This window comes from Girardinichthys multiradiatus, chromosome 18 (assembly GCF_021462225.1).
Source record: "Girardinichthys multiradiatus isolate DD_20200921_A chromosome 18, DD_fGirMul_XY1, whole genome shotgun sequence".
Classification (NCBI taxonomy): Eukaryota; Metazoa; Chordata; class Actinopteri; order Cyprinodontiformes; family Goodeidae; genus Girardinichthys; species Girardinichthys multiradiatus.
In genome coordinates this window covers 19,946,718-19,973,663 of record NC_061810.1, presented here as the reverse complement: position 1 = coordinate 19,973,663, position 26,946 = coordinate 19,946,718, and the positions used below count along the sequence as shown (strand labels likewise).

The 26,946-nt window shown below is 39.9% G+C and overlaps 1 protein-coding gene and 1 long non-coding RNA gene across 4 annotated transcripts in view; one reads left to right on the top strand and one right to left on the bottom strand.

Moving 5' to 3' along the window:
• LOC124883561 (acetylcholinesterase-like) overlaps positions 1–21,925 on the bottom strand; it is a 29,338-nt gene extending 7,413 nt beyond the window's left edge. The window contains exons 1-6 of one of the 3 annotated variants that reach the window (XM_047390716.1): positions 21,820–21,925; positions 19,416–19,723; positions 14,130–14,358; positions 13,025–13,157; positions 12,781–12,932; positions 540–726 (exon numbers count right to left, since the gene is read on the bottom strand). In XM_047390716.1, coding sequence (XP_047246672.1) covers positions 540–726; positions 12,781–12,932; positions 13,025–13,157; positions 14,130–14,358; positions 19,416–19,716 — 1,002 coding nt within the window. In that variant the 5' untranslated portion in view covers positions 19,717–19,723; positions 21,820–21,925. Of the gene's footprint in view, positions 1–539; positions 727–12,780; positions 12,933–13,024; positions 13,158–14,129; positions 14,359–19,415; positions 19,724–20,964; positions 21,018–21,234; positions 21,384–21,819 lie in introns of those variants that run through there. The other 2 variants (XM_047390714.1, XM_047390715.1) reach the window with 2 other exon arrangements.
• A 1,853-nt stretch (positions 21,926–23,778) lies between these two features.
• On the top strand, positions 23,779–26,285 carry LOC124884578. The gene is made up of 3 exons (XR_007042470.1): positions 23,779–24,031; positions 24,124–24,410; positions 24,499–26,285. It is a non-coding gene; the product is annotated as an uncharacterized LOC124884578 (long non-coding RNA).
• The last annotated feature ends 661 nt before the right edge of the window (positions 26,286–26,946 follow it).

The following is a 26,946-nucleotide window of genomic DNA, read 5'->3' as shown; positions in this document are numbered from 1 at the left end:
AGACAATTAAAACATTCATGGAGACCTCCATAGGTACAGCAAAAAACTGTACTTTTTTATTTCTGAGTAAACAATATGTTTTTACAACTCACCGAGTCTCTGGTAAATTGATGTGCAATATATAACTTAAACCTAAAAGTTTTAAACTGACAGATTTTCATACCAAAATGTGCTTTGGATTGGGTCAGGCTGTTGGTCTCTGCGTTGTTTTTTATGTTTGTGTATTGCAAATGCTTAATTATATGTCGGAATTTAACACAAAATGTACATATTTATTGTATTTTTTTTTTTAAACATACTTCAGCAAAACAATTTTCTTTTTCTTTTCTAGTTTTGGGATTCTATATGACAGGTAAGGGTTAGAGGGTCTTGGTCACATAACCAAGGTTTTCTACTGGTCTTTAGCAATAGCTGACCAAATTTTTCTAATAGCAATTTAACACAAGTCCAATAGTGTCTTTTATGTTTAAAACATACTATTTATGTGCAACATTTTCACTTTCCAAAGAAACCAGTTACAGAAACATTTAGAAACTTACTTCAACTTCAGCAGGTAAGAAGTTCCCATCAACATTAGGGACAAAAGGAAAGGAAAATACTGAAGGCTGTAAAATAACTTCATATTGTTTGACTGAGATCTTTTGAGGCTCAGCCTGCTGCAGACAAGTTTCCAGATGAGCAGAATGATGCGTAGGGCAGTCCAGCACTTTTGCTAGCATTAAGGACCTGTTTGTGGAAAAGAAGGCCAATAAAGCAATTTATAAAATGAGCATCAAGGAAGTATGGCAACACTAAGTAGTAAAGTAAATACCACAAATGAAGTTTAAAAAATCCTGGAAAAACAGTAAGCATAAAAAAATAAAGAGGAAAAACTATTAGTTGTGATGACTGGACAGCTAACAAAATGCAGTCTATATCTTTGACACATTTTGAATGAACCCAAAACTAAACGTTCAGGGGTTACCTTAATGATAAATTATCAGGTTTTTATGAATGTGAAACATTAACTATAAATTAAAATTCTGCTTTAAACTGACATGCTTAAATGATGTAGTTTGTAATGGTCTGTAAAAAGTTGCTCATTCTACCTTTTGTACCTTTTGTACAGCAGGATTTACTACTTATAGTAGAGACTAAAGCCTAGTCATACATGAGGTATTAAAGCCAGGAATCAATAGAAAATTTTGCCCATTTTGGGGGAACAAATTGAAGGTAACCTTTCCCCTTTATCAACAAGCTTTTCACCAAAATTGTGGAAATACTTTAGAAATAATTTTTTGATAACGAATTTGCTGTGAATATGTATTTGCTTCTTTACAGATTCCCTCTTGCTGCTTTTTTTATCACACTTACATGTTTCAGGTTAGTAAATAGTTTTACCACAGACAAGGATATCTACAAAAAGCAGTTTTTAAAAGATGAATTCATTCATCAATGATGAATGAAATAATCTCTTCACATTCAGTAGGTACACCCAGACCTGACTGCTGCCTGATATGTAGAATCAGGAAATCACTTAAGTAGAAACGATCTCATAAGATGATGTAGGATAAAAGATATCAAAAGCAACACATTATGTCCCAATCTATAGAACATTTGACAACAAAGTTGCCATCAATCAGTTTGCCATGGATTACGAAACCGGTTGTAAGGCTTTGGGACTCAGATGAACCACACTGAAAGCTGGTATTTACAAATAGAAACAAAACATTAAACAGTGGTGAAACGTCCCGGCAGTGCAACATTTACAAAAATTACTCCAAGTGCAAATCAATGTCTTATTCAAGACAAAGGGATCCAGAATGACATCTATGGCACTGCACACCTTACATACATCAGAAAGGTTCAATGCACATGATTCAATGAGGAAGAAAAAGGCTGGGCAAAACCACAGCTTTTAAAAAGTAACATGTTAGCCATAATATTTGGCAGGGAAATGAAAATGTCTGAAAACCTGTACAGGTCCTTCTCAAAATATTAGCATATTGTGATAAAGTTCATTATTTTCCATAATGTCATGATGAAAATTTAACATTCATATATTTTAGATTCATTGCACACTAACTGAAATATTTCAGGTCTTTAATTGTCTTAATACGGATGATTTTGGCATACAGCTCATGAAAACCCAAAATTCCTATCTCACAAAATTAGCATATTTCATCCGACCAATAAAAGAAAAGTGTTTTTAATACAAAAAACGTCAACCTTCAAATAATCATGTACAGTTATGCACTCAATACTTGGTCGGGAATCCTTTGGCAGAAATGACTGCTTCAATGCGGCGTGGCATGGAGGCAATCAGCCTGTGGCACTGCTGAGGTCTTATGGAGGCCCAGGATGCTTCAATAGCGGCCTTTAGCTCATCCAGAGTGTTGGGTCTTGAGTCTCTCAACGTTCTCTTCACAATATCCCACAGATTCTCTATGGGGTTCAGGTCAGGAGAGTTGGCAGGCCAATTGAGCACAGTGATACCATGGTCAGTAAACCATTTACCAGTGGTTTTGGCACTGTGAGCAGGTGCCAGGTCGTGCTGAAAAATGAAATCTTCATCTCCATAAAGCTTTTCAGCAGATGGAAGCATGAAGTGCTCCAAAATCTCCTGACAGCTAGCTGCATTGACCCTGCCCTTGATAAAACACAGTGGACCAACACCAGCAGCTGACACGGCACCCCAGACCATCACTGACTGTGGGTACTTGACACTGGACTTCTGGCATTTTGGCATTTCCTTCTCCCCAGTCTTCCTCCAGACTCTGGCACCTTGATTTCTGAATGACATGCAGAATTTGCTTTAATCCGAAAAAAGTACTTTGGACCACTGAGCAACAGTCCAGTGCTGCTTCTCTGTAGCCCAGGTCTGGGGAATGCGGCACCTGTAGCCCATTTCATGCACACACCTGTGCACGGTGGCTCTGGATGTTTCTACTCCAGACTCAGTCCACTGCTTCCGCGGGTCCCCAAGGTCTGGAATCGGCCCTTCTCCAAAATCTTCCTCAGGGTCTGGTCACCTCTTCTCGATGTGCAGCGTTTTCTGCCATACTTTTTCCTTCCCACAGACTTCCCACTGAGGTGCCTTGATACAGCACTCTGGGAACAGCCTATTCGTACAGAAATGTCTTTCTGTGTCTTACCCTCTTGCTTGAGGGTGTCAATAGTGGCCTTCTGGACAGCAGTCAGGTCGGCAGTCTTACCCATGATTGGGGTTTTGAGTGATGAACCAGGATGGGAGTTTTAAAGGCCCCATGAATCTTTTGCAGGTGTTTAGAGTTAACTCGTTGATTCAGATGATTAGGTTCATAGCTCGTTTAGAGACCCTTTTAATGATATGCTAATTTTGTGAGATAGGAATTTTGGGTTTTCATGAGCTGTATGCCAAAATCATCCGTATTAAGACAATAAAAGACCTGAAATATTTCAGTTAGTGTGCAATAAATCTAAAATATATGAATGTTAAATTTTAATCATGACATTATGGAAAATAATTAACTTTATCACAATATGCTAATATTTTGAGAAGGACTTGTATAAGCTCCCCATCAGGTGGCAGTGCAGCAGGAGGAAGAGAGGTGAACTGTTGATATGACAGCATAAGGGCTTTCTGCTGAAAAGTAACCAATAATGAGGAGTACAGCCAGGATGTCATAGGGATTTTATTTGGAGACAGAAAAGAAGCAATTAATTAGGAAGATATTAATATTATTATTTGGACATGAGGGGGTGGAAGAGCAAAAACTAGGAAAAATGAGCTGACTGAGCAGTTGGCGTCTGGTGAACCAGACTGGCATGTTGTATCATTTGTAGCAATTTTGGTTATTATGTAAGATGAAATTAGGGTTTTGTTGGTGTTGAGGAAATAAATATATTTTCTGTGGTGTTTTTATGTTTATTAATATTTGAACTGATCATTTTTTTTATTGAGGAACGCTCATATAAATGTAAATGCATGTTGTCTACCAGAGCAGCATGCTCCTTAACTTTGGCCTTTATGACTACAAATCTAACGGTAATAGGTTGAGAAAGATTACTGTCCTTTGTCCTTTCTTATAAAATAACTGAATGAAGCGGCTAATTTACCTTATCACATATGTGTTAGCCAGTCCGTTAAGAGCAACGCCATGCTTCTTTTTTTCCCTGCTAATGCGGCTGCATGTCACTCACCCCGTTGACCCTTCCTACTTAATGTTTGTTGGAAGTGTATCATGACGGATTGTTTACTTCAGTAATTGTGCTTGTACCATATTACCATAGACTGGCAACCAGGCTGGTCCAATGTAGCCATGAAACCTCCCACACTAAAATGACATGTGTTTCAGTTTCATTGTCCAACCCCTGTACTTCCTAGAGATGGTTATATAGAACCACAAGGGGGCACCTCCTCCCATTCTCTTTTTCTTTCTCTTCTTCTGCTCTTAGTTTTCTTTGATGTTTTTAGAGAGAGCTGGATAAGTCATGGTGCAGTGCTAAGGCATGAGTTCTCTGTAACGTATCAGAAGCTTTAATAAAGAGACCGTGTGGAACCTCCTCAGTGAGTTGTGCCAAATTCTTTGGATTAAGGAGGTGGACAACTGGCTCTCTCCAACCTCGCACTGCATCATTACAATTGGCGCCTGAACATATTTTTGGACCTTTCCTCCGGACTACCGTTTTTTTTCCGGCCTTAAAAGTGACTTTTTTCCAGTTTTTGTGGATGTCGATGTACCGGGAGACATATAGTTTCTACGGAGATCCCTTTATGAGCAGAGTCGGAGTTCACGTGAGCTACCCTTGCCTGCATTTTATTGGAGTCCATGGTGAGCTGTCCCTGTCGAATATTATTGTTCCCATGTGCTGTACATATGATAATCTGCTGAGGAGAAGATATACTCGAATGACAAGGCCGCAATATATTTGTTGTTCCTGGAGGACCTGTTGAGTTTTTGAGATTGCTTTTCAATAGACACTCAATAGACACCCACTATTTTGTGGATCTTTGTCTTTTTGCATGGCAGAGAGGGAAAAGGATCATCATCAAGCCGTTTGCTTTGCTATTTACGAGCGCTTAACGTTCCGTATTTGGACATTTAATCTCCTATAAGCTATCTTTTATACAGCATTATTTTTGAACAGCACTGGTGTTTCGCAAAATAAGTTTTTCTGCTTGCACAATTTTTTTACTGTGGATCTATACCATTTTTGGATGCTTCCAAAAGAGTTGGAACGATAAGATGGCATTAGAACCTGATATTCCTATTTTTGACTCTATCATGGACATTGACCCACTTCAATATGTGGCACAGCATCACAGAGATTCAGCCCTCCGACAGGAGGTGAAGGAATTAAAAGAAGATGTCAAACAACTAAAAGATGTCCTTCAGGACACTTTGACCCTGCAGCGGAAAATGATGGATCATCTAGACAGAATAAACTCCTGTGGGCCGGGTGACACCCCTGCACAACAGTCTCCAGTGGCCACCTCGACGCCGTATGTGCCCCCATGGGAGATTGGGGGGAGACGATCAACTACCACGTGCCTTTCTCCTGGAACTCAAGAGGCCCAACATAGCTCTTTCCTACAGGCTCATTCAACTGAATTGACTAACACCACTAGGGTGATTACTGCTGCACTACATCACGCTAAACTGGAACCCCCAGTATTTGCTGGAGATGGTGAAGTGCATGCAGAAGAGTGGTTGCAGGCTTTGTCAACATACATGAGCACTCTGAATTTGACTGATATACAGATTCTGAATGAGTTGCCCCATTTTCTACAAAAAGACCCAAGTAAGTTGTTTAAGACCCTCAGTTCACACATCAGTTCATGGACACACTTCTGCAAACTTTTCAGGACAGTTTTTCTACCCACTGACAACCAAGAAAGAATCTTTAGAGGCATACTCGACCGCGTCCAGACAGCTGATGAACCCCTCCCGACATTTGTAGCTCATATGCTGTGTGAGTTCAACAAGTCAAGGAGCCCACCACCTGAACAGGAGCGTATTTAAATAATATGTAAACATTCACTTGAAAAATACAGAGTGGCGCTGTATGGCTCACCCATGTCTTCTGTGACTGAGGTGCTGCTAAGGACTCATGAATTACGCGCAGTGCTGGGAGCTGATAGTCACCAGGACCTTCCAAAGACACACTGGAAGCAACAGAGAGCTGAGCCACAGTGTTATAAATGCTCACGCCCTGGATATACATCTAAAACTTGTCCCAGCTGTAACCAAGATCGCATTAATAGACATGTGTCAGCTCAGTCTCATAATGAACTCCATCCTGCTACCTCTATGGACAAACCTGAAGCTGGGATAGGAAATCGAGACTTCAGTCCGACAGCAGACTCTGTAGCCCCAAGGCCACATTCTTGGACATGTGGAGGACAATGACTCTACAGCTCCCTGGAACACTCCATTTAAAACTAAGCTGAACTGTAATGGAACCTGCATTGAGGCGACCCTGGACACAGATGCAGCGCTTTCGGCTGTACGTGCTGATCTCATTAAAGGTAATGGAGTTTGTCCACAAAAAACACATCAGTGGCTGGGCCTCCAGTGTATCTAGTTGACAATGCTCCTTGCCTTCCTGATGGTATGACTTGGCTGACTATCGGCTCAATGAATAAGCGCTTCTATCAGCGTTCCGCAATGATCCAAAACCTGTCTTCTCCTTTCATCTTAGGGATGGATTTTATGATGAGAGCCTCTGTAACTATCCATATACGGACTAGGTCAGTTTTTATTGATGACAGTGCCTGTCCTGTGATGGACGAGTATGAGGACCACACTCTGGAACAGTTTCCCAACTCAGCTCTATTTTCGATGGCCATCTTGGACACACCACAATGGCGGAACATGTGATTGACACTGGGACTGCGAAACCCATAAACCTACCTCCCTATCGTACATCACCAACTAAAAAGCGCTTGATTGAGGAACAAGTTCAACGAATGCTGGAAGACAACATAACTGAACCATCCACCAGTCCATGGGCTGCTCCAGTGGTGATTGTAAACAGGCCTGGTTCTGATCCAAGGTTCTGTGTGGACTATAAAGGTCTGAACCAAGTGACACAAAAAGACTCCTATCCACTACCACGAATTGATGAATCCCTCGACTTTTTGGCAAGAGGAAAGTATATCTCTACTCTAGATCTGGCTCGAGGATATTGGCAAGTCTCTGTTTCAGAAGAATCCTGACAAAAGACAGCTCTTGTGTCTCACTGGGGACTTTTCCAGTTCTGTGTACTGCCATTCGGCTTATGTAATGCACCAGCAACATTTCAGAGGCTCATGAACTCTGTACTGGCTGGTCTGATTTATAACACTTGTGCTGTGTACCTTGATAACATTGAGGTGGCCTCTCCTACATTTGAACAGCATTTGGAAGATTTGGAGGAGATCTTGAGCAGGTTAGAAGTGGCTGGCCTCACTGTGAAACTGAAAAAGTGTCAGTTTTGTCTGAGTGAGTTCACGTTTCTGGGCTATCGCATCATGCCTGCTGGGATAAAATCTGACCCAGATAAAATTAAAGCTGTCGTTGATTTTCAGTTGCCATCCACAGTGAAACAGGTCAGACAGTTTCTCGGACTCGCTGGCTATTATCGGCGGTTTGTTCAAAATTATGCAAGACATGCCGACCCACTTCACAAACTCATGCAAAAAGACACAACCTTTCACTGGGAAGACAAGTGTCAGCAAGCCATTAATGTTTTGAAAGAACGGATCACCTCAGCGCCCGTTCATAGATTTCCAGACTTTGGACGACCTTTCTATGTTCATGTTGATGCATGTGACCTTGGATTGGGTGCCGCTTTGATGCAAAAAGATGAGGAGAACCGAGAGATTGTGGTCACATATGCAAGTCGTTCTCTACACAAGGCTGAAAAACCGTACTCAAAGAAGGAATGTTTGGCTGTCATTTGGGCTTTAGAACACTTCAGACCACATGTTGAAGGCTTTCACGTGACTGTTTTCACAGACCACAACAGCCTTAGGTGGCTTATGTCCCGTCCGAACCCCTCTGGCCGGCTGGCTAGTTGGTCTCTGAGACTACAAGACATTGACTTTTCAATAGTCCACAAGCCAGGAACGCATAACGCCATTCCTGATGGTCTGTCCAGGAATCCTTTGCCAAATGTGAGTGACACACCATTGATATTCTGCCAGAACATGCAGTTATAGGCAATTTGGACCTCCATTCCCTGCCCCCAGTATTACTGTCAGATCGGTCACATTTGAGGCAGCTACAAACGGACAACCCTGTGACAGTGCAGCTCCTCAAAGCTATGGAATCAGACTCACAAGTTCAAATGAACGAAAAAGACCAAGACCAATATGCTGTCTATGACAGTTTGCTGTACTACAAAGACCCAAAGGCTACGTGCGGTTTGGACCCGTTGAAAGGTATCAAACTTTTCGCCCCAACATCTCTTCGTGGAACACTGTTGAGCTACTATCATGACCATCCCACTGCTGGCCATCTTGGTGTTTCTAAAACACTGATGAGACTTCGACACAGGTTTTTTTGGCCTGGCGTGTCAGGTGACATTAAACGTTATGTTGCATCTTGCTCAGTCTGTCAGCTCACAAAACCAAGCCAACAAAAACAAGCTGGTCTCATGGTCCCTATTGCGCCTCAAAAACCTTGTGAGTACACCGGAGTGGATTTTGTGGGTCCTTTGCCCCGCACTCAGTAAGGAAATGCTTATTTGCTGGTCTTTATTGACTATTTTTCTAAGTGGATTGAGGTGTACGCAGTTAAAGAGGCCACAGCTCAGGTTGCAGCTGGCAAGTTTTTAAGCGAAATATTTGCCAGGCATGGTAGTCCCACATGTCTCATTTCAGACAGAGGGTCCCCTTTGTTAGTGAGTTATTTGAACATGTTGTGTCAGCGTTAGGCTCAACTCACAGGCTAACTACAGCCTATCATCCGCAAACGAATGCAATGGAACGTGTAAATAGGACACTCAAAACTGCTATCCGTGCCTATGTGGGTGACAAACACACAACATGGGACAGGTTTCTAGCGCAAATCTATTTTGCACTTTGCACAGCCCCACATGATAGCGCTGGTCTCAGCCCATCCATGATGTTGTATGGACATGAGCTGGACACACCTCTTGACCTCATCACACAGCCAAGCTGTGGTGGCATGGATGACCCGAGCTTGCCCTATCCAGACTCTGAAAGCCACCCTCAGGGATGCTCATCTCCACGCCTGAGCTGCATTGGACCTCAGCCACAAAAGACAGAAACACTACTTTGACTTGAGACGCCATCATTCTGCCTTTGAGATCGGTGATCTTCTTCGAGTTAAGTCTCACCCAAGGTCGGATGCACTGGCTAATTTTACAGCTAAATTGGCCCCACTGTTCAGAGGCCCTTTCTGTGTCAGTCAGAAACTCAGCGACATGAATTACAGACTGAATGATGTTGAAAATGGAAAGGATGCTGGAGTTTTTCATGTTGTGAAAATGCAGCCTTTCCATAATTGGGACTCTGTCGGTTACAGAAAGGCTGGTGCAGCTGCACAAACAGATCACATGGAAAGTGACCTTAACAACAGTAATTCTCAGAATGTTATTCCTGACCTCCCTTCAGTTGATGCGTTTTGTGACATGCCGAATGACGTTAGCCACTCACAGACACCTGCCGATGTAGCTGACGCCCACTCTGCTGTGGCTGAACCTGATTGTGCTTCAGGTAGTGCTGGACAGTACAATCTGAGAGCCCCACGTCACCCTAGAATCACGACTGGTTGGGCAGATCATAAATGGACAAATAGTTATCATACTGACAGACTTAAAAGAGTATAAGTTTTCGAATGATGTTTAAGTGATTTTACATGCATTATGCTTTGTGTCAGTTTTGAGGTTAACAGCACGTTTTCTCTGATGGGTTAGGTTGGCGGTAATTTTAGAGCCATCTTCATTTCTTTTTGTGGAATTTTTGTTGAATGTTCTTCGTGTGTTCATTGCTAGGTTTGTGTTATTGAAGAAAAAAAAAATTTGAAAAAGTGTTCCACACTGTTTTTAGATTTGTATTTTGAATAGTAAACTGGCTATATATTCTGGTTTTCCACCTATATGTATCCTGGTGTGATCCGGTACCTTTTCCCTTATATACCTGCAGTTTACGGCAATGTGTAGCTTTGGTAAGTTTTGTGGAAGTGTCTATTGTCGTGTATGGCTGAGGACAGCCTTTATCTACAAGGGGGGCATATGTAACAGTCAGTACTTACAGGGGTTGGACAACGAAACTGAAACACCTGGTTTTAGACCACAATAATTTATTAGTATGGTGTAGGGCCTACTTTTGCGGCCAATACAGCGTCAATTTGTCTTGGGAATGACATATACAAGTCCTGCACAGTGGTCAAAGGGATTTTAAGCCATTCTTCTTGCAGGATAGTGGCCAGGTCACTAAGTGATACTGGTGGAGGAAAACGTTTCCTGACTCGCTCCTCCAAAACACTCCAAAGTGGCTCAATAATATTTAGATCTGGTGACTGCGCAGGCCATGGGAGATGTTCAACTTCACTTTCATGTTCATCAAACCAATCTTTCACCAGTCTTGCTGTAAGTATGTATTGGTGCATTGTCATCCTGATACACGGCACCACCTTTAGGATACAATGTTTGAACCATTGCATGCACATGGTCCTCAAGAATGGTTCGGTAGTCCTTGGCAGTGACGCGCCCATCTAGCCCATTATTGGGCCAAGGGAATGCCATGATATGGCAGCTCAAACCATCACTAACCCACCCCCATGCTTCACTCTGGGCATGCAACAGTCTGGGTGGTACGCTTCTTTGGGGCTTCTCCACACCATAACTCTCCCGGATGTAGGGAAAATAGTAAAGGTGGACTCATCAGAGAACAATACATGTTTCACATTGTCCACAGCCCAAGATTTGCGCTCCTTGCACCATTGAAACCGACGATTGGCATTGGCATGAGTGACCAAAGGTTTGGCTATAGCAGCCCGGCCGTGTATATTGACCCTGTGGAGCTCCCAACGGACAGTTCTGGTGGAAACAGGAGAGTTGAGGTGCACATTTAATTCTGCCGTGATTTGGGCAGCCGTGGTTTTATGTTTTTTGGATACAATCCGGGTTAGCACCTGAACGTCTCTTTCAGACAGCTTCCTCTTGCGTCCACAATTAATCCTGTTGGATGTGGTTCGTCCTTCTTGGTGGTATGCTGACATTACCCTGGATATCGTGGCTCTTGATACATCACAAAGACTTGCTGTCTTGGTCACAGATGTGCCAGCAAGACGTGCACCAACAATTTATCCTCTTTTGAACTCTGGTATGTCACCCATAATGTTGTGTGCATTTCAATATTTTGAGCAAAACTGTGCTCTTACCCTGCTAATTGAACCTTCACACTCTGCTCTTACTGGTGCAATGTGCAATCAATGAAGACTGGCTACCAGGCTGGTCCAATGTAGCCATGAAACCTCCCACACTAAAATGACATGTGTTTCAGTTTCATTGTCCAACCCCTGTACTTCCTAGAGATGGTTATATGCAACCACAAGGGGGCGCCTCCTCCCCTTCTTTTTTTCTTTCTCTTCTTCTGCTCTTAGTTTTCTTTGATGTTTTTAGAGAGAGCTGGATAAGTCATGGTGCAGTGCTAAGGCATGAGTTCTCTGTAACGTATAAGAAGCTTTAATAAAGAGACCGTGTGGAACCTCCTCAGTGAGTTGTGCCAAATTCTTTGGATTAAGGAGGTGGATAACAGGTTACTGGCTCTCTCCAACCTCGCACCGCATCATTACACTGCATAACTGTGCAGTGCAACATTTTGGCCTTTTTATAACAAAACATAAAAGCAAACTAAAAAAAGATTTTGTGGATGGTAATGAAATAAATCACACACCCTCCATACATCTCACAGTGCTAGCAACATAGGTTTTTGTCCTGCAACATAATCTCCCATATATGTTAAGGGTGAGCATTTTCGACATCTCGCTTAAAATGCAATCAAAAAATGTGTTTTTGATCAACTAAACTTTTCTTAAACTAATATTTTAGATGTGTATTCATTTTATTTTATTGTTCCTGTTCACTTGTATTTGCTGTGTGGTTGTGGTGAAAAACATAACTGTGAGAAGATCATTAAATTTGACTGTGATACTGTGGCAGGATCTTAAATAGGTGACAGATGTACAGAAAGGGAGTGTGGTGTAAACGTTTTAGTGCCAGTTTTTACAAATGTTTGACAGAAATGTTGTTACACACAAGGGTGGCAAAACCAATTATTAGGTTTTTATGCAGGCAATTAGTTTTTAACCAAAGGACAAGTTGGTTTGAATACCTTTTTTCCCTTAATAATTGAAATCATCACCTGAAAACTTTTTTTTTTTTTGTATTTACTAATGTTGTCATTGTTTGATATAAAAAATTGTTTGATGAACAAAAACATTTAAGTGTGACAAAACCAAAAAACAAAAGAAAGCTGTTGGGCACAAATACTTTTTCAAGACCTATTTTGTTTTTAAAATGCTAGTTTTTTTTGCCAATCACTGCCCTGTATATGTGTGGATATTTAGAATCAAAAGAATAACTTCCAGTGAATATATTCTCTATGGCCTAATTTCAAAGTTGCTTTCAGTACCAGGTATCAGGCCTCCTCTCAAACATGACCAAAATTACAGATCAGTATCAAACCATTTTAATTATATGGCCATAAGACATTTTGAAAAGTAACTGTACTAGTTCACTGGAATCCATGTAATTGTCTACACGAAGTAACCCAGACCAACTAACTGAATACTTAAACACAAATACCTGTCCCAGACTTCACTCTGGCTTATTGTGGCCCATGGTGCATTAGGGGAGCCACTCTGCATCACAGCCCTTTGAAAGAGGCTATGGCTGCCTGGAGAGAGCAGGTGAAACCCCACAGATGCTGACCCAGCACTCTCCCCAAATATTGTCACCTGGAAATAAAGGCAAGTACAAATGTAGAAGATTAATTTGTTTGTTTGTTGTCCTTTGATTTTAGAAAACGATAAGGACAAAATCGTTTTACCTTGGAAGGATCACCTCCAAATGCAGCAATGTTATTGGCTACCCATTTGAGTGCCAAACGCTGATCCAGTAGACCTGCATTTCCATGGATGTGTTTGTTGTCAGGAAGAGACAGAAAGCCAAATGCTCCCACTCTATAAACCATGACCATAAAAATGAAGAAAGGTACTAGAAGCATTCAACATATGTCTGTGCTGTGCTCTACACATTTTTATTGCAATTTCTATCTTGTGCTCTAACTGACCATTGTTATCCTCTTTGTAGATAAAGCAATGTTAGAGAAGAGTTTATTGAAAATGTAGCGCTAATTAGATCAATTATGCTAACAAAGAGAGGAACAAAAAGATGCAAAAAGTTATCAGTTTTCTAATTGCAATAGTTTTCTAATTGCAGTGAACATTTCTGGGATTAAAGGAACAATTTCCCTGTAGGATGCTGAAAAACGTATCCATGCAAAACCTTTAGTTTAAATGATTACTGCAACAGTGTCTTCACAGGTCTGCCTAAAAAGTCAGTCAGACAGCTGCAGCTTCTACAGAACACTGCTTATGTTTTCTTTTCTCATATGTTCATCATGTAAAGTACTTTGAATTGTCTTGTTGCTGAAATGTGTTATACAAATAAACTTGCCTTCCCTGTTTAATATGAAGACTTTGGCTATATAGCATATGAATAAACATCAACTAGTTCAAGTTGGGACTACATATTTGGCTAATTCAAGTTGTAAGCTGTGAACAGGAACAGGAAGTTCATTTTAATTTCTCTAAGTTGTTGGACTGGTGGTCATAAATTGTGATATAACCAGTTCTATAAGGTCAAACAGGCAGGCAATGGCTACTGTATTTAACAGTGTTTCCTCAATCCTGGTCTTTTGTGCACAATATTGCCTTGCGTGTTTCAGAAGACTCCCATGTCTGAACAAATGAGTCATTAGACCGCAGTTCTGGAAACTTGATTCTGCTGATATAATTTATTCCTTTGAAACTAGTATTTTTTTAACAAACATAGGTGTGCCGCAAGGACGAGTATTGAGTAACACTAGTAGTGGTGTGTCGCAAGGACTAGGATTGGGTAACACTAGTTGTTTCAACTTAAATTACTCTGACCTATAATTCATTGATACCACAACAACACCCTCAGCTTTACTCAGGAAGTGGGCTTGGTAGAGATCCAGGGAGGACGTTCCTGTGACAAAGCCACCACCATATATCCAAACCAGTACAGGAGCAAGAGTTGGCGACTTGGTTTTGTTGAAATTAGGTGACCAAACATTTAGGTACAGACAATCCTCACTCATAGGGGTGTTTGGATTCCACATCTCTGCACCTTTGAACCCTGCAACAAAAGAAAAAACATTATTAACAATAAAGTTTGATTACAAGAACAACAGCTGATAGTTGTTTTAACGTTTGGGCCCAGTTCATCATTTAACTTTATTACAAAGCATTTTATAGATTAGACATGCTGAGCTAGCTCTTAGATATAATTATCTTAAGGTTAAAGGCCAGTTTTACAAAAAAATATTGGTCACTCCTTATTTTCTTTATCTTTTGCAAACCAGGAGGATATGAGGTGGAAGTTATTAGTCTTGAGCAATGTACCTATACATTATTAGAATGTCTTTGAAATCTTTTCTTTGGACATTGGATACTTTATCAATTACTTTCAACACAGTCATTTTTGGTTCATTTTAACTATTTTCAAAGGAATGTGATTCCTGGACCACAAGGTGATAAATGTCACATACAGCAGAAATTCAACTAAAATATGATGCTCTCAGGCTTAATGTTAGTTATTTTCTGAAATGTATTCAATTTTTTAAGACATAATTTACTGCTCATCTGCAGTAGCTTGTTCTTACATGTATGGCTGACACATCTTAAGTCTACTTGAACTGTTTTGACACATTTTTTAGGTACATGGTGCACAATTTGCTGTAAGAGAAATCTTGGTTTAGATTGCCTTTAAACATTTTATGCCTTGGTTATAGATATTGGTGCCTTGGTTAAAGTTGGCATCTAACAGTCCCTGACAGATGCCTGTTTGTATAAATAGTTACATACCAACATCCGATCCCAGTTCATCTCTTGGGTGAGGGGCAACAACATGCCTTTCATTATTTGAGTTTGTTTATTTGATCTTATGAATTCAGAAAAATTTTACTGCCTTGGAAAAGTGTTCATACTGCCTGAACATGTTTTTACATTTTTTAATGTAACAACCACAATTTTCAACATATTGTCTGGTGTGCATATCTGTTCAGCTCTGATTTTCTAGTTTGTAGAACCACCTTCTTATGCAACTAAAGCTGCAAGTCTTGTGGAATATGTCTCTATGAGCTATGTGTCAACATAGACAGTCATTTTTCCCCCATTATGCTTTGCAAATATAGCATAAGGTGAGTCAGACTGGATGAAAGGAGTATTGAAACTTCAATTTTCAGGTCTTGCCAAATTTTCTCATTTAGACAATCTAGACAGTCTAGACAATTCTAACATATTCATCTGCTTTTATCCATCTTTTTAATTTCTGCTTAATTTTCAGGGATTTTGTCCTGCTGAAAGGCGAACCTCCACCCAGTTGTTAAGTCTTTCACAGCTTCTGTCAGGCTTTCTTCTAGGATTGCCATTCATTAAGCTCCATCTATCTTACCATCAGTTGTGACCATCTTTCCTGTCCTGCTGAAGAAAATATTCAATACAGCAGCTTGATGCTGGCATGACCGACATTGTGAGTTCACTTTGTTAAATTTACACGAAAAAGCTAAATTTAGCTGTTGTCTGACCTGAGCACCTTCTTCCTCATGTTGTATCTCCAAATTTCTTGAAGCAAACTAGAAGGGGTAATTCTTTCAACTTTCTTTTAACAAGTCAATAATTTTGCCACTTCCATAAAGGCCAGATATGTGGAGTGCATGACTAATAGTTGTCCTGTCAAGAGGGTCTTACCTAAACAATAGATCTCTGCAGCTACCCCAGAGCCTCTTGCCTTCTCTGATTAATACTGGCCTTTGTCCAGCCCGTCTTTTAGGTGGATGGCAGTGGTAGGTTTGCAGTTTTGCATATAATATATCAATTTCTGAAACAGTGATCCCTCAAATGTGCATAACTTAGGATATTGTTTTATAATGTAACCCTGCTTAAAGCACCACCATAACTTTATCCCTAACCAATCTGATGTGTTGTTTAATCCTCATGTTACCGTTTGTTCTCTAACAAAGGTCTGACGCCTTATAGTACAGTTGAATTTATACTTATGTATATTTATCTTTGAATAACACACAGGTGGTCACTTATTAATGGATTTTTGAAGGCAACTGTAAGAGTAAAAGGGGCTGAAGATACAGGGGTTGGACAATGAAACTGAAACACCTGTCATTTTAGTGTGGGAGGTTCCATTGGCTAAATGAGACCAGCCTAGTAGCCAGTCTTCACTGTTTGCACATTGCACCAGTAAGAGCAGAGTGTGAAGGTTCACTTAGCAGGGTAAGAGCACAGTTTTGGTCAAAATATTGAAATGCACACAACATTATGGGTGACATACCAGAGTTCAAAAGAGGACAAATTGTTGGTGCACGTCTTGCTGGTGCATCTGTGACCAAGACAGCAAGTCTTTGTGATGTATCAAGAGCCACGGTATCCAGGGTAATGTCAGCATACCACCAAGAAGGACGAACCACATCCAACAGGATTAACTGTGGACGCAAAAAACATAAAACCACGGCTGCCCAAATTACGGCAGAATTAAATGTGCACCTCAACTCTCCTGTTTCCACCAGAACTGTCCGTCGGGAGCTCCACAGGGTCAATATACAAAGCCAGGCTGCTATAGCCAAACCATTGGTCACTCATGCCAATGCCACACGTCGGTTTCAATGGTGCAAGGAGCGCAAATCTTGGGCTGTGGACAATGTGAAACATGTATTGTTCTCTGATGAGTCCACCTTTACTGTTTTCCCCACATCCGTGAGAGTTACAGTGTGGAGAAGCCCCAAAGAAGCGTACCACCCAGACTGTTGCATGCCCAGAGTGAAGCATGGGGGTGGATCAGTGATGGTTTGGGCTGCCATATCATGGCATTCCCTTGGCCCAATACTTGTGCTAGATGGGCGCGTCACTGCCAAGGACTACCAAACCATTCTTGAGGACCATGTGCATCCAATGGTTCAAACATTGTATCCTGATGGCGGTGCCGTGTATCAGGATGACAATGCACCAATACACACAGCAAAACAGGTGAAAGATTGGTTTGATGAACATGAAAGTGAAGTTGAACATCTCCCATGGCCTGCACAGTCACCAGATCTAAATATTATTGAGCCACTTTGGAGTGTTTTGGAGGAGCGAGTCAGGAAACGTTTTCCTCCACCAGTATCACGTAGTGACCTGGCCACTATCCTGCAAGAAGAATGGCTTAAAATCCCTCTGACCACTGTGCAGGACTTGTATATGTCATTCCCAAGACGAATTGACGCTGTATTGGCCACAAAAGGAGGCACTACACCATACTAATAAATTATTGTGGTCTAAAACCAGGCGTTTCAGTTTCATTGTCCAACCCCTGTATATGCACGTTATGAATTTAATTGTATTATATAAAGAATTGTCTGATCTCATGAATCCCTTTTCTTCCACTTCACAATTATGTATTACTTTGTGTTGGTCTATCACAAAAGCCACCAACAAAATGTTTTATAATTATTGTGTGACCAAATGCGAAAAGAGGTATTATAACTTTTGAAAGTCACTGTATGTCTTTTTCATTGTCAGGGACTATCAAATGTGTTCACACCTATGTTTTTGTAATATAAAAAATGTGAACATGCTAAATCATTTCAAAACTTTTTCCACCTAGATGTAAGATAAATTATCTTCAACACTTTAGAAAAACTAACAAATCTGTTAGTAGAATAAATGTGAAAAATGATAAAACTACTCAATGAGACTGTCAAAAGACTGACCATAACAATGAAGGCAGAAGCTGGAATGTGCTTCAAACCGTTTTAGTATAAGGGTTTGCAATTGGTGTTTTAGTGCTCCTTTTTCTTTTCTACATTTTTCCCTTCTTGTTTTTCAGCAGAATTGTGCTGGATATGTCACATTGTGTCACATTGTATGTGGGAAACATTTTTTTGTGTTACCACACCATTGCATTTTACAGCAGTGTGTATACGTTTAAGAGCAAATGCAAACTGGTAAGGCTTTGTTTATGATACATACTTACTCACTTTAAATGTAGTTTTCAATGACTTATTTCCATTTGTACAATTAAATGGGAATTAACATTACCTCAATGTTGTGTCAAAGGGTATGATTATTTCATATCAAAACAATAGTTAATTTCCACAACACTAATTAGACACATTAACTTGTGGATATGACTGGCAGATTACAAGCTTTGGAAGTTCACCCTCACTTCATGTCATATGCTGAGTCTTGTGGTAATATCTGTGTTTTGAATTTTGAGTTCTACTTCTCTTCGGTGCCAGGTCCTGCACTTGCTTTATTTTAGTTCATTCAGGTTTGTTAGATTAATTCTGTTGTTTGTTACATTCCTGGTTAGATGTGCTAGTTTATATTTTCCTTATAGATCTGGTTCCCTCTTGTTAATGTTCTTTATTTACTCTCATTGTTTACTTGCTTCAGGTCATTTAGATGTTTTTCGGTTACCTCCCTGCACTCCCTGCTTATTTTTGTTAATTAGTCATTCTCCCTCAGAATTCTTTACGCTCCCTTCCACCAGCTGCTCCTGATCCTCTCCCTGATTAGCCTCCTCAGTTCATTGGTCCATTCTCCACTTCACTCAGTATTTATCCTCTCTGGTTTTTATAGTTGACTGGTTCCTCCTGATTTCTACCCTGATGTTTACCTCCCCGTTTCTTAGTGGGGTTTCCTGCCCGGATCTATGTACCTGCCTGTTGCTCATCATTGTGCTTTTGAAAGCCTGGCTGAAAGATTTATTATTAAAACCATTTTTTGCTCACCATTATGCTCCTCGGCTCTGCTCTCCACATGGGTCTAATACAACTTCACCATAATACAACACTGGCATAATAAACAGGTTGAAATAGAGCAGGCAGGTGGTTTGGGCTAACAGAGTAGGTATTACTGTGCCGAATTGAGAATTTGTTGTTTGCTTCAGCTTTGCCAAATACATTTTACTGATCTAAGGACCAAATATCCCCCTTGCAAACAACAGAAGGTCACTTTTTTGTTGTTTCTTATTTTTGTTTAACTCTCATGTGTTTCTTCAATATAAAGGACAGAACACCCACCACATCACAATGTTAAACAATAAATAATTTGTTTACTGAGATATTAGCCAATTAATAAATATAAGACTGAATTAAACTTAGTTTGAAATATCTTGATTTATATATACCTGAGTCATACCTGGATAGGTGGTATCTGGTAACTGGTAGCAAGAATTGGGTAATTTCTTGGCCTCTTTCACACCTTCCCATTTCTCTACAGGCTCTGGAGCACGGAATCTCAGTGTTCCAAGAGGCGGCTTTGCATATGGAATTCCAAGAAATGCTCGAACTTCACCATTTGGCACCGACAATAGCTTCCCTTGAACTTTCCCATATGTGGTGCTGATTACAAGGTCATCTTGAGTGGCAAATGATGCAGTCAGGATGGGAAGCAACAGAAGCAAATTGACAGCATGTGAATCCTGGAAGGCAGTTGCCATTGGAAATCTTGGAAAGACAAGGCAAAGAAAGTGAAATCCTTTGCTATTCAATCAAGACTTTTTTGTCTTTTGATAAACAGTCAAATAAATATTTGTAAAACAGCACATGCCATTCACTTTAAATACAAACAATTAGGGTTAGATTATGTAATCAGTAATTTATGCCTTACATTACTGATTTTGGAACACATTACACACACCCATGCTTCTTGTTTTAGAGTCAAGCAAATTTAATCGTATAGTTTATCATATTAACCAGCTTACTTTCAGAGCCTCCTCACCCTGGGGAAAGTGGGCAGAGTGAATGGCATGTACTGTGCATTTCACAGGCACATAGCCAGTTGAGAGGATCCATTCTGCAGCAGGTGTACTACTACTCAGATCAGCTGACAGCCTTGCCTGACCTCGGGGAAAAAATAATCTTAGTTGGGCCCCCACCCATGGTATTATATAACTAATAGAAAATAAATTCCTATTTAAAGACATTACTGACACTGTATTGTGTCTCCTTCTTTCTCCTTCCATATTCTCTCTTACTCTCCTCTTCCTTTCTTCCCCCTCCTATCTGCCCCATACTAGTTTTCCTTTGTAGAACAGGTTCTAGATAATATTATTCTATTGAAGGCTAACTGTGACATGTAAACCCTAGAATTAATACATTTTTAATACATTGTTATACATCTCAAATAAATATTCAATATATTTTAAAGATGTCAATATATTACTACAAGAAGTAATTAAATTTTAAATTAAATACATATTAAAATCATAATAAAAATAACTTTCTTTCTAAATTACTTTTTTGCCTACTGTGCTAAAGTGCCTGATGATATACTACTATTTAAACAGCTATGTTTAACTTAATAAACCATAACATTTGATTGGTTAACCTGCACAGCAACTCAGCTGCAGACCAATCACCTATTTAATAGTATGTTAGCTGTGTTTTTGATTTGTAATTTATGAAATAATTGCAAACAATTTACATACAAAATATTTTTACATTTATTTAAGATATTTAAGATAAAGATATGTTATTTTTTTAACACATATTGGAAACTATTTTGGGACTTTTTAATCTTGCGAATTTTTGCACATTTGGCTTTCCACACTTACTAGGTGTTTGCTGATTTTAGGCTACTGCATGTGTTACATGTTAAGAATTGAGCTCCAAATGCCGTGGGCAGAGCCTTCCTTTAGCCGTTGAGGTTCTATAGCAGTATCTTTACTCCATTCACGGCCGCTCACCTCCAGCCCAGATCCTGCAGGTGCAGCGACGAGGACATGCCTGGTAGCAATGATAATCTAGAGGAAGTTACGAAACAGCGCAGCCATCAACGTTAACCAGCCTCCAAGCGTTAGCTGTCGGACACCTGTTCTAATTCTAACTTCCATTAGCAAAAATACAAAGCACGCCTCTGACAGAAACTGCTGAGTCTGTTAGCGCAGTGGAAACAGAGATGAAAGAGGTAAAGTTGGTGATAGTGGATTGGGGACCGAACCTGTTGTAGGATTTACCTGCAGTTTGAGGCGTATTCCGAAGTGACAGACACCGCACCTTTATCTTTTTTATGAGTGACAGAGCGGCTCCTGATCCAGAGCGGAGGGACAGATCGGAGTTGCGTATTTTTATCTGTCTGCCGACTGCTCATGGGGAGTTGAGAGGGTGGTTCTTGACCAGTATCTACTACAAGGGCAAGTAGGAAGCCAAACTTAAATAAAATAATTTTATTAAAAAGGTTTATGTAACTTATTAAACCTACATTTTAATTTACTAACAAAAATAAAATAAAATAAAATTGACCACAATTTGATAGTTGGAGGGCCAAGTTCTGCCCCGCTCCCCTAACTTGGATCCGGGACAATTGTCCCGCGGGTCAAACTGCACCCCTCTCCTCCCTCGCCCCGCACCGTCAGCGGCAGTGTTCGTACTTCTGCATCGTCTTTAAACTTAAGATATCGGTAAACTCCGACGTCGTGACGGATATTTCTTGTGCATACTACAGCACATTAAAGACGTAAAACCGCCCGCAGACGCATGTTATAAATACAGGCACAGCAACTTGATTAGTTGATTTATATGAAGTTTAAGTCCTGTCTTACCTTGTTATTAGTAAGTTGTGTCTGTAGTGAGTCAGGACACAGCCTTAATGGGATCAGGAAGGCATGTAAACCCTCTGTCCCTGAACGCCTCTCATGATATGACTACAACAGCTGCAGCCACGCATGAGTGTGTGTACACTGATATTTAAGACAGAAAAGACCTACCGTGCATGAAACCATATCTAGTCACTTATTCTAAACAAATAAAAGAAACAAATAAATAAATGAATGATCAACTCATTTCATTTCAGTTTATTTTTATAGTGCCAATTCACAACAAATGCACCCTCAGAACACTTTAAAGGACAGACAGAGCAAATTCATTCTCACAATCCTAGTTATAGTACAATGCATTGTAAAAAGCTGTCTATCAAAGGAAGCCCAGCTGATTCCACAGTTACCTTACCAAGCATGAGGTAACAGTGGGGATGAACAACTCCCTTTTAACAGGAAAATACCTTATGTAGAACCAGGTTCAGAATGGGCGGCCATCTGACGTGACCAATTTAGGATTGAAGGGAGAAGGGAGGAGACACACAAAAACACACGGGGCCAGGAGTACTTATAAGAAACTAAAATCTGAATACATATAATGAAGTTAATGTCAGCATTAGCTTCTTTAGTGGCTTGATTGATGAAAGAAGCACAACACAACAGTTAAGTGCTCAGTCAATACTATCTATGGGATGACAAAGAGAGCACATATAGTTTGTTGTATATATAGTCTGTAACTTTTTCAATTGCCTCGTCCAGGAAAGACACAAGGTTAAGACAGAATGACAGGACAAAATGTGTCCACTACAAAGAATTTTATGTTTTTGATAACGATAACTCAGTTAATGGATCTTTCCAGGAAGGACATGCAGTTAAACAAAGAAACATCAGGCCGTGTGTAACTTTGGGGAAAACAGAGAACATAAAAAGTAATTTCAAATAATAAAAAAAATATAAGTGTTTATTTTTATTACTGATTATTATTTTTTATTATTATTATTGAATATATGTTACCTCCAATATACATATTTTCAAGGTCAATACTCATTTTATAACAAAAATATAATACAAAAGGCATTTGCTTGCCTCTGATGCATTGCCACAGGTATATCCTCATCACAAAGGCATCTTCTTTAGTAACTTATTTGGTCTAAAATGTAGCCAAATAGAACACAGAACATAACGCCTCGTTATGCACATTCATGTTTACTTTTTTTTGTTTTGTTCTTAGTACACTCCTCTTATCTGTGTCATTTCAGATCAGAAATGCTGCACACTGGAGTCTATCCCTTGAGTCAGTTGGTAGAAGATGGGGTACACCCAGGACAGGTCACTAGTTTATCACAGATCCAACACAATGACACACAAGGCAAAACAATAGGCATGCTAACACACACCCTTGATTTACAGTCACATGTTTCATTAAGAGTGCGTTGCAAAAGCATTGATGCTCCTTGAACCTTCTCCTATATTGTCAGAAACCTTAGTGAATTTTACTGTGATGATTTTTCAAAATTTGAAAGGTGTAGGGTTCAAATATATTCAGAACCCTTTACTCAGTAGTACAAGCAGCTACCTTCAGGAATCACCTATTAGTGAACCCAACACATGGTTTGTGTATTTGAACTTACAGGCCAGGCAAAGAGAGGGTTAATCAGAGAAGCAGCAAAGAGGCCCATGGAAACAAGTTACAACAACCATTAGTCAGGTACTTCACAAAACAGGCCTTCATGTAAAAGTTTAAATAAACAAGCATTTTTTTAAAATAAAGTCATAATGTTCAATTTTTTGTTTATTGAAAACCAGGAAAGTGACAAAGTAAGCGTGGAAGAAAATGCTGTGGTCAGATGACACCAGACTGGATTGTCTTGGTCTGCATAAAAAGCTGTTTGTGTGGTGGAAACAATCACCACAAATCATTCTGGACACAAAAGTGGTGGTGCCAGCATCATGTTGCGGGGGGTTTGTCTATGGTTAAGGGCAGGGGAGCTGGATTAAGATTGATGGGAAGATGGTGTGAGGTAAACATTGTCATGTTCCTGATGTGTTTGTTTGTTCTTGTGAGCAGAGAATCTCTCCTGGAAGGCGTGGCCAGCCGGCTGCAGATAGCGCAACAGTTCCTAATTCTTCTCATCTGCTGCTATGTATATATGGAGCTGCAGTACAACCATTCTTTGCTTGATGGTCCAATATATTTGGTATATTCTAGCCTTTAAGCGTAAGCTTTCTGTAGGGACTCCTTGTGATTATTTGTATTGCTGTGCTACTTACCTTCATTCAGCCTTCCTCCATGTTCTTCATGCTCCTCAGGTTGAAGTTACCTCATCAGTCCTGGATATTACTTTACCTTTTACCTTCGTGTCACCACCATGACCGCTCGGTCCAAGAATCTTCCTTGCTCCACGGTCATCCCATGCAGCTCCTTTTTCACATCTCCCTGCCGGCTCACTAGCTCTCTGCTCACTCCTGCAAACAAAAAACTCACCCACTCAAATCATCCCAAACTCCTCCTGGAACAAGACAAACCATGCTAAATCATCAGCAATACAGACTCAGCATCAACCCCTCCTTCATTGCTTTGCTCCAACCGCCAAGCAGTAAGCTCATCCCTTTTTTCCTGCTATATCATAGTGTCCCTGTGCCGGAACCTGCATATCCTGTCATAACTGTTCTTCTCCTTTCCAGACCCTGCAGAGCTCCCAGGTTCCCACACTTCCCAGTTCCGTTCCAAAATTGTTCTTGTAAACAAATTCTCCTTGTATTCTACTACCAGTATTCTGTCAGTGATTCTGCATGCAGGTCAGGAAATTAGAAATTAGGTGAGACAAAAACACTGGTGGAGGTTGTGGAGGACTTGAGACTGGCGTGTAGGTTCACCTTGCTGCAGGTCAAAGCTTACCTGTGTGTTAAAATTGTCTCAGTTCAGAGATAAATCCAACTGAGAATATATACCAAGAATTTAAAATTGCTCAAATTTGACTGAACATAGCATATTTTATGTTATATATCTCATATTATATATACGAGATAATAAAATTCAGTCAGGGGAAGTAAGTACATATTTTTTAGATACTTTTCAAAAATAATGGAAAAATGTCCATGGTTTTCCTCATACTTCAACAAAATATGTTAGATATGTTGGTTTGTTGCATAAAATTCTAATAAATTAAATCAAAGTTATATATTACATAGATATTACATGAACTGTGACACGCATGTTTTGAACTATAGAAAGAAGGAGGAGAACCAGAAAAAACAGTATGCATGTACTCCAACTCAACACAGAAAGGCCTCTTGCAAGGTTTAAAATGTGGTAATAATTGCTGTTTAGTGAGTGCTTACCAACACCCTACTGTCCAGTCCTAATGAACAACAACATTACTTCCTTCTGAAGTAAAAAAAAAAGTAGTTAAAATCATACTTTGTTTGGGGGTTTGAGATTACATTATTGTTGACTCTGCAAAACTATCATCGTGTTAACCTGAAATATCAAAGTTGTTTTTACAAACATTCCTTCAGTGACCTCCAAGGAAAAAAAACTTTTAACAGTGAATATCCTGTTTCCTGCTTGAATCTGTTGTTTATTTCTCATGCTACTCTGTGCTTATTTTTTCTGAGGCTTTATAATTATCTTTGATTGGCTTTTCTGCTAAACAAGATAGCAAAGCTGGAGAAAAAGATAAACTTCTTGGGAATTTTGAGTGTTGAGTGTGTAAGTATACAAGTTGATATATTTTGCCTGTGTAGTCCTAAGCATATGCAGTGTTGTGAAAAAGTATTTGTATTCTGTTTTTACCACACCTTAATGTGTCAGACTGAGCAAACAGGGAAGTGCTCAAGGCTAAATCCGCTCCTGACCACAAAGAAAACGAGTGCTTGTCTCACGTTTACCAGTAGAACATCTTGATGATCCCCAAAACTTTTGTGAAAATGTTCTGTGGAGTAAAGAAAGAGATTTTTACTTTTTTAAAGGTGTTACATAAGGTGTGATAAAAATATCACAGCATTTAAGAAAAGAACATAATACCTACAGTCAAACATAGTGGTGATAGTGTGATGATCTGGGGCTGCTTTGCTGCTTTAGAATGTGGGTGACTGGGAACAATGAATCTTGCTGACTACCAGAAAATCCTGAAGGAGAATGTCCAGAATGTCTGCTTGTGACCTTAAACAGAAGCCCACATGGGTTATGCAGTAGGACAGTGACATAAAGCACACCAGGAGGCCCACTTTTGAATTACTTAAAAGAGCAAAATAAATGTTTTGAAGTTGCCAAGTCAAAGTCCAGACTTAAGACCAATTGATCTGTTGAGGCGTGACCTCAAACAGGCCATTCATGCCTGAAAATCCTACAACATAGCTGAACAAAACTGAAAAGGGGAAATACTTTTTGACAGCACAGTACTGCTTTTATATATATGTATAGTATTTTAAATTCAAATGTAAATAAAAAATAAACCAAATGTTCCTTACTGATGCAATGTTAAATTACATTAAGTTAGGAACACAGGAATCAGTATGTTTTTGTCAGATTAATTAGCATGTTAAATTTCACCGGATAGACTCAAGTCAATTCTGTTCCAGGAGAACATTGTTCTGATTCCATGGTTATGCTTTCCATCTTTTACTCAACTCTGTGCATTTGTCCATGTCTTTCTAGAGGTCTCTACATCTTTCAGCATGCAACCTTGGACATCAACCAATATGAATTGGGTCTATGGGAGTTTTGGCTTTTTTGTCATGGACAACCCAGCAGGAAGGTTGAATGATTGGACAGACGGAGACAGAGACCCAAAAACAGATAGAGATGAAGGAGACAATTTGTTTGAAATGCAAAACAGGACCATCTCCATCCTAACCACACACCATCAGGGATTAGGTGGTTAAAGGAAGAAATGACAGGCATTTGATGGGAGGCTTTGAGAGAATGTCTCTCATTCCAGCATATTCAGAATAGGCTGTGTAGTGAAATGTAACCCCCAAACATACAAGTTAATTTCACCCATGTCCCTTTAATGTCAATCTGCTGTTATGAAGGAAGAGCATAGGAAGTTAAGAAAAAAACACAGGGAAAAATAACATTGAATTCATTTTTTGAGTAAAAGCCTGCTCATTTACTACTATCAAACCATT